The following is an 8,558-nucleotide window of genomic DNA, read 5'->3' as shown; positions in this document are numbered from 1 at the left end:
ATAATATAATAACATATATATTTTAATATATGTGTGCACAATAGTAGATAGGCGTTATTTTTTCAGAAACATGTTCATGAAAGATACATAAAATGTATAGATAAAAATGTCGGTCGAGTTCGTTAATGGGGAAAATCGGATGATGGTTTAGACGTGGGCATACTTTATTTTAAAACATTTAAAATCACTATTACTTCCTTATATGAAAAAAGTATATAATCGGTTAAAAGTTGTTATAAATTATAAGAAAGTTTTAAATAATTTGAAATTTTATTTTTTAAGCTTCAATAGTCCTTAAAAGCATAAGAAAAAATATCAAAACAGTATTAAATCGGAGCTAAAATTTTTTATAAATTATAAATATCATCTTAAACTTTTGACATAAAAAATTAATTTTCACAATATTTACTCCAACGTATTAGGTTAAAATTTACTTGGTCCCTTTTGGTTCCAACGTGAAATATACTAAAAAATTTGCCATGCCTGTAAGCGGAGTGTAAAGGGAACTTTAAAATAAAATTATTGTTGATGGCGAAGAATGAAAATGGGGTGATTTTAAATTATTCTACCTTTAATCATTGAACTTTATGTCTAAAACTTCAGACGGTAAGCTAATACTCTCCTGAATGTTTGTTTAAAATACCGTCGGTGACTCCTGTGTTCCTCGATGTGGACGTGCAGCTGATTTTGGAGGAACTAGCCACAAGCAAACAAATAAAATCTTTTAAAGGGCGATTATTCCCGCACGGCGTAGCTAGAAGTGTCAAGAATTTTAAGGCTACCAAAGTTTTAATTCCTAAACGTTATTTATATTTACACAATTCATTGTATAAAAATTTTTATTGAATTCTACAGGAGTCCACTTGAAAAGTAAAAAAATATATATATTTTTTTCTTGCTTGGTTTTAGGAAATATATATGTTATTAACATACCTTGAGCAGAGTTTACTCGTGTGTTTGTCTGGAGCTCTAAAAACCAAATGGTGGCCAGATAAATGAGTCAATTTAAATGTAATCGTGTTCCCAATAGACCAAAAGCATTCCTGGTAGCCTACAGTATTTTGATAATGAAACACTCCTATTTAACATGAAACCAATGAAAAGCTTCCATAGTGCTGGCGACACCGCGTAACTAATTGATCCACAAGGACTGTAAATCAAATAATGTTCCCACTAACGGGTAAATGTTGCAACAATGTGCGTGTGCTTCACGCAGAGCAGTACGTTATCTGGAACCTCTGACGAAGCGGGAAAGTGCCATTGGTATTCGGTGGAGGGGTGATACAGGATGTGCGTGCTTTAGAAGCGAGCAGCTTGTTGTTAAAAAAAAAAGGTGAATTAGTGATGAAAATAAATATATACGATAATGTTCATTCTAATTTAGTAAATGTAATTATTTTTCAATAATAATTTAGTAATTTATAGTTACTATGCCAATAAATTCTACATAAGGTAACAAAATTTCACTTAAATAAATACACTTAAAAGTACACTATATAAATTATATAAACACAATTTTCATTACTGATAAGTTAATATTTTTAAATATACTAACCAGTATTCAGTATTAATTACTTAAGTATATTATTAAAAAGCACATACATAAATGTTTGTATTATGTATCTTATTTTAACTGTCTTTTTTTTCCATGTTGCACGCGCATCGTTAAAATTAACTCTTATCACTTTTTCATAACGTGCCTAAAGAAGTACAACTTCAAAAATACAATGATTTGAGAAAAAACTGCTGCTGGTCTGGTAGGAACATTCACGTGGTTTTCACTACGCGATGGACGTAGCAATGTCGCTTTAAAGCTACGGCCACAAGGCGCTATGCTCCCAATGTTCGCGATGATCGCTGCGCTAGTAAAATTTAGCCAGCTGCATCTCAGGTGTTACTGGCCACACAAAGCTGTGTTCACTATGTTGGCTATGTTCACTATGTTGGCTATGTTCACTATGTTGGCTATGTTCACTATGTTGGCTATGTTCACTATGTTGGCTATGTTCACTATTTTGGCTATGTTCACTAAGTTGGCTATGTTCACTATGTTGGCGACCTCGCCAGGTGTTTGGTTCTCGGCTATTTTTATAAAACGTCGCTGACTTCGCTGATTTGATAAAAACATCTGTTTTCGCGCGGAATTGTGCTGTATTTCTGTGTTTGCTTTAAATTAGTATCATGTCGGAGGAAACTTTTATTGATGAAGTACGAAATGTTAATGGAATAAATCTATAGAATAATATATAAAATATGATTTACGAGATAATTCCTGGGTTTTGATTTCATAGAAGGTTAATAAGGAAATAATAATTATTGGTATGAATTCCCATGGTTCTTAATTTTCCTGTAAATTGGTTGACGATTAATCGTTAAAGAATTATATTGTCACGAAATCATAGTTTACTGACTTCAAGCAAATAGTCAGTCGTTTATCTGCTAAAATGATTTCCCTGTAATTAAGTTTTTCTTCTCTGTTTTATTCTTGATGAGAAATAAAATGCTATCAAAGTGGGTTGTAATTATTCTGAAATATTACATAAATTTAGCTTCTTTCTCGCGTACGTGCTAAATAAAATTATGAATATCTCCTTATTATTTCATTTTTGAATTGACTTCATGAACCCTTTTTTTTTACGTTTGCATACTGCGAAAGCCAGCAGCATATTATCATCGTCGGAATCATCACTTGAATCCCACGTCAGGCGCGAACTAGACTATCCTGTGCCGCCACCTGGCGCAGCCAACATAGCGTAGCTCTCTGTGTGGCCTCGGCTCACCTCGATCGTGCGCGACCAGCCAGCGGTGCTCCGGCCGAGCGCTCGGCCTGTGATGCGCACGTGACTTTGAGGAGTCCGTGAGCAACCAGGGGGCCGTCCTTGTGACGCGGGGACTCGCCATTGGCCGAGGCGTTGCGCTCGAGCGAGGGTCGCGGGTTCGAGCCCAGCGACACGCATGTCTCCATCGACGCGCACCCAAAGGTTCGGAGACCACTAAAAGCTAAAGATACCATCACCTGCAAGTACATTTGCAAAACCTTTCGAAAGTTAAAGCTGGTCATTCTTTTGTGTTCATGATTTTTTTCCATGGATACTTAGAGAAGTGAGGCGCTCCAAAACTTACCAACCACGAACAATTCGTTGGTGATATCATAGTATCTCTTCCAGATTTACCAAATGTCCACAAATGTTACATTATTATTTCTAAAAATGGTGTACTAAGTTTTTACACGAGTAATTAACTGGATTTTTTTTACTGCCCATGATGTCGATATTTCGTTTACAACTCTCGAAAGTCATAAGAACGATAAAATTCTTCTTTTTTTTAATTTGGCTCTAAATCTACACAGTACATTCAACGATTAATGACGAAAACATTTTGTTCTAGGATGTTTTGCGAAACCACTTTATTAAGCTTTCTTTTTGAAATATATTGTAAGCATTTATTAGTTATTTTCACGCGAATTCATAGAGGTTCTTTCACACAGCAACTCCGTCCTATTTGGCCCAATTAAATGCACAAAGTGTTTTATTCGCCAATCATAGCTAAAATGAAATACCCAATGCAGACATCAATATGATACGAACGCGAGAGAACAGACCGTTATGCCAGGTTCGGAGCTGGCGGGCGGTCCTGCACAGCCACGTGCGGCCCGCTGACGTAAGGCATGCCACGCTCACCCGGCCGGATTACAAGGGTCACCTCTACTCCCCTGTACCCCTCTTCAACGCTCCTCGCGCATCATCCTGCCACGGCGCCGTTGTCTATCGCCGAGCGGCCTTGGGAATTCCGCGGGCCGCTGCGTGAAGTGGCGTGAGCGAGCGACGCTATTCTCGACTCTTTGGGTGTCGGGTCGTCGAATCGGCCCGGGATGACGTCACTCGTCACGACTGCTCTCGTCGATTCAAGAAGGACGCTACAGACTACTAAAGAAGCGACGCTGGCCTCTGCGAAAGTTTGGTGACAGAGTCCCGTGAGTGCCGCGTGTGCGGCGACAGTTTTGGTGACAAGAGTCCCGCGACGGTGAGTGACACGCGAGTGCCGCGAGTTCCACGAGGAGTTCCACTTGAGTTCCGCGGTGAGATCTGTGACGGGGTGCTGCGTGAGTGCCGCGACAGTGTGTGCCAAGGAGTGTGCCGCGTGTATCCCGCGAGAGTGCCACGATGTAGTGTGCCAAGGAGTGTGCCGCGTGTATCCCGCGAGAGTGCCACGATGTAGTGTGCCAAGGAGTGTGCCGCGTGTATCCCGCGAGAGTGCCACGATGTTGTGTGCCAAGGAGTGTGCCGCGTGTATCCCGCGAGAGTGCCACGATGTAGTGTGCCAAGGAGTGTGCCGCGTGTATCCCGCGAGAGTGCCACGATGTTGTGTGCCAAGGAGTGTGCCGCGTGTATCCCGCGAGAGTGCCACGATGTAGTGTGCCAAGGAGTGTGCCGCGTGTATCCCGCGAGAGTGCCACGATGTAGTGTGCCAAGGAGTGTGCCGCGTGTATCCCGCGAGAGTGCCACGATGTTGTGTGCCAAGGAGTGTGCCGCGTGTATCCCGCGAGAGTGCCACGATGTAGTGTGCCAAGAAGTGTGCCGCGTGTATCCCGCGAGAGTGCCACGATGTAGTGTGCCAAGGAGTGTGCCGCGTGTATCCCGCGAGAGTGCCACGATGTAGTGTGCCAAGGAGTGTGCCGCGTGTATCCCGCGAGAGTGCCACGATGTTGTGTGCCAAGGAGTGTGCCGCGTGTATCCCGCGAGAGTGCCACGATGTAGTGTGCCAAGGAGTGTGCCGCGTGTATCCCGTGAGAGTGCCACGATGTAGTGTGCCAAGGAGTGTGCCGCGTGTATCCCGCGAGAGTGCCACGATGTAGTGTGCCAAGGAGTGTGCCGCGTGTATCCCGCGAGAGTGCCACGATGTTGTGTGCCAAGGAGAGTGCCGCGTGTATCCCGCGAGAGTGCCACGATGTTGTGTGCCAAGGAGTGTGCCGCGTGTATCCCGCGAGAGTGCCACGATGTTGTGTGCCAAGGAGTGTGCCGCGTGTATCCCGCGAGAGTGCCACGATGTTGTGTGCCAAGGAGTGTGCCGCGTGTATCCCGCGAGAGTGCCACGATGTTGTGTGCCAAGGAGTGTGCCGCGTGTATCCCGCGAGAGTGCCACGATGTAGTGTGCCAAGGAGTGTGCCGCGTGTATCCCGCGAGAGTGCCACGATGTAGTGTGCCAAGGAGTGTGCCGCGTGTATCCCGCGAGAGTGCCACGATGTTGTGTGCCAAGGAGTGTGCCGCGTGTATCCCGCGAGAGTGCCACGATGTTGTGTGCCAAGGAGTGTGCCGCGTGTATCCCGCGAGAGTGCCACGATGTTGTGTGCCAAGGAGTGTGCCGCGTGTATCCCGCGAGAGTGCCACGATGTTGTGTGCCAAGGAGTGTGCCGCGTGTATCCCGCGAGAGTGCCACGATGTTGTGTGCCAAGGAGTGTGCCGCGTGTATCCCGCGAGAGTGCCACGATGTAGTGTGCCAAGGAGTGTGCCGCGTGTATCCCGCGAGAGTGCCACGATGTTGTGTGCCAAGGAGTGTGCCGCGTGTATCCCGCGAGAGTGCCACGATGTAGTGTGCCAAGAAGTGTGCCGCGTGTATCCCGCGAGAGTGCCACGATGTAGTGTGCCAAGGAGTGTGCCGCGTGTATCCCGCGAGAGTGCCACGATGTAGTGTGCCAAGGAGTGTGCCGCGTGTATCCCGCGAGAGTGCCACGATGTAGTGTGCCAAGGAGTGTGCCGCGTGTATCCCGCGAGAGTGCCACGATGTAGTGTGCCAAGGAGTGTGCCGCGTGTATCCCGCGAGAGTGCCACGATGTTGTGTGCCAAGGAGTGTGCCGCGTGTATCCCGCGAGAGTGCCACGATGTAGTGTGCCAAGGAGTGTGCCGCGTGTATCCCGCGAGAGTGCCACGATGTAGTGTGCCAAGGAGTGTGCCGCGTGTATCCCGCGAGAGTGCCACGATGTTGTGTGCCAAGGAGTGTGCCGCGTGTATCCCGCGAGAGTGCCATGATGTAGTGTGCCAAGGAGTGTGCCGCGTGTATCCCGCGAGAGTGCCACGATGTAGTGTGCCAAGGAGTGTGCCGCGTGTATCCCGCGAGAGTGCCACGATGTTGTGTGCCAAGGAGTGTGCCGCGTGTATCCCGCGAGAGTGCCACGATGTTGTGTGCCAAGGAGTGTGCCGCGTGTATCCCGCGAGAGTGCCACGATGTTGTGTGCCAAGGAGTGTGCCGCGTGTATCCCGCGAGAGTGCCACGATGTTGTGTGCCAAGGAGTGTGCCGCGTGTATCCCGCGAGAGTGCCACGATGTTGTGTGCCAAGGAGTGTGCCGCGTGTATCCCGCGAGAGTGCCACGATGTTGTGTGCCAAGGAGTGTGCCGCGTGTATCCCGCGAGAGTGCCACGATGTTGTGTGCCAAGGAGTGTGCCGCGTGTATCCCGCGAGAGTGCCACGATGTTGTGTGCCAAGGAGTGTGCCGCGTGTATCCCGCGAGAGTGCCACGATGTTGTGTGCCAAGGAGTGTGCCGCGTGTATCCCGCGAGAGTGCCAGGATGTAGTGTGCCAAGAAGTGTGCCGCGTGTATCCCGCGAGAGTGCCACGATGTAGTGTGCCAAGGAGTGTGCCGCGTGTATCCCGCGAGAGTGCCACGATGTTGTGTGCCAAGGAGTGTGCCGCGTGTATCCCGCGAGAGTGCCACGATGTAGTGTGCCAAGGAGTGTGCCGCGTGTATCCCGCGAGAGTGCCACGATGTAGTGTGCCAAGGAGTGTGCCGCGTGTATCCCGCGAGAGTGCCACGATGTAGTGTGCCAAGGAGTGTGCCGCGTGTATCCCGCGAGAGTGCCACGATGTTGTGTGCCAAGGAGTGTGCCGCGTGTATCCCGCGAGAGTGCCACGATGTAGTGTGCCAAGGAGTGTGCCGCGTGTATCCCGCGAGAGTGTCACGATGTAGTGTGCCAAGGAGTGTGCCGCGTGTATCCCGCGAGAGTGCCACGATGTTGTGTGCCAAGGAGTGTGCCGCGTGTATCCCGCGAGAGTGCCACGATGTAGTGTGCCAAGGAGTGTGCCGCGTGTATCCCGCGAGAGTGCCACGATGTAGTGTGCCAAGGAGTGTGCCGCGTGTATCCCGCGAGAGTGCCACGATGTAGTGTGCCAAGGAGTGTGCCGCGTGTATCCCGCGAGAGTGCCACGATGTAGTGTGCCAAGGAGTGTGCCGCGTGTATCCCGCGAGAGTGCCACGATGTAGTGTGCCAAGGAGTGTGCCGCGTGTATCCCACGAGAGTGCCGCAATGTTGTGTGCCAAGGAGTGTGCCGCGTGTATCCCGCGAGAGTGCCGCAATGTTGTGTGCCAAGGAGTGTGCCGCGTGTATCCCGCGAGAGTGTCGCAGTGGAGTGTGCCAAGGAGTGTGCCGCGTGTATCCCGCGAGAGTGCCGCAATGTTGTGTGCCAAGGAGTGTGCCGCGTGTATCCCGCGATAGTGTCGCAGTGGAGTGTGCCAAGGAGTGTGCCGCGTGTATCCCGCGAGAGTGCCACGATGTAGTGTGCCAAGGAGTGTGCCGCGTGTATCCCGCGAGAGTGTCGCAGTGGAGTGTGCCAAGGAGTGTGCCGCGTGTATCCCGCGAGAGTGTCGCAGTGGAGTGTGCCAAGGAGTGTGCCGCGTGTATCCCGCGAGAGTGCCGCAATGTTGTGTGCCAAGGAGTGTGCCGCGTGTATCCCGCGAGAGTGTCGCAGTGGAGTGTGCCAAGGAGTGTGCCACGTGTATCCCGCGAGAGTGTCGCAGTGGAGTGTGCCAAGGAGTGTGCCACGTGTATCCCGCGAGAGTGTCGCAGTGGAGTGTGCCAAGGAGTGTGCCGCGTAAGTCCCGCGACAGTGCGGCGGGAGTTCCGAGCGGATTCCGAGCGAAGGGAAGTGCGACTTCAGTGAAGAGGTTAAGAGACAATCCTTCCCTCCCCCCCCGCCCGTCTTGAGAGTGGCGCGACGCGGAGTTCGACTGAATCGTGAAAATCCGGCGACTGTTTGGCGCGAGACTGTGTGTGTGTGTGTGTGTTGGTGTGTGTGTGTTGGTGTGTGTGTGTGTGTGTGTGTGTGTGTGTGTGTGTGGACAGGCACGAGATAAGGGGCGAACCATTGTTGATCCTAGATCCAGTGAGAAGTGCGAACTGCAGAACTTGACAGACACAGAGTGTCTTGAGGATAATTTTTTTTTACATGCCAGTGATTTGAGATAGGACATTTTTAAGTACAATTTTTTATTATTAATGTAAATATTAGCTATTAACAAAACTTAAATATAAATTAATATGACTATTCCTTATAAACCAAGTTCTCCCCACATTATAAAACGCAACATTTTGGTTTCAGGTGTGGGAATGCCCTTATTAATAGATTTAGAATTCAGTTATTTAATTAAAATATAATAAAATAGAATTTAGTTTTTCAAGAATAAATTTAGTTTTAATAACTTCAGTGTATTTCGAATATAATAAATTAAGTTTGAGTATAATGTAGTTAGTGTTAGTTTTGAATGTAAGAGAGTTATTGTTAGTTT

At 48.4% G+C, this 8,558-nt stretch overlaps 1 protein-coding gene across 1 annotated transcript; it reads left to right on the top strand.

Moving 5' to 3' along the window:
* Window positions 1-3,605: 3,605 nt before the first annotated feature.
* Window positions 3,606-7,933, top strand: LOC134531352 (uncharacterized). The gene is made up of 7 exons (XM_063367051.1): window positions 3,606-3,645; window positions 3,968-4,119; window positions 4,219-4,596; window positions 4,807-5,601; window positions 5,689-6,507; window positions 6,718-7,095; window positions 7,208-7,933. The coding sequence occupies exons 1-7, from the start codon at window positions 3,606-3,608 to the stop codon at window positions 7,931-7,933; spliced, it is 3,288 nt and encodes a 1,095-aa protein (XP_063223121.1).
* The last annotated feature ends 625 nt before the right edge of the window (window positions 7,934-8,558 follow it).

This window comes from Bacillus rossius, chromosome 3 (genome assembly GCF_032445375.1).
Source record: "Bacillus rossius redtenbacheri isolate Brsri chromosome 3, Brsri_v3, whole genome shotgun sequence".
Classification (NCBI taxonomy): domain Eukaryota; kingdom Metazoa; phylum Arthropoda; class Insecta; order Phasmatodea; family Bacillidae; genus Bacillus; species Bacillus rossius.
Note: the sequence above shows the minus strand (reverse complement) of the source record. Positions and strands in the feature narration are given on the sequence as shown.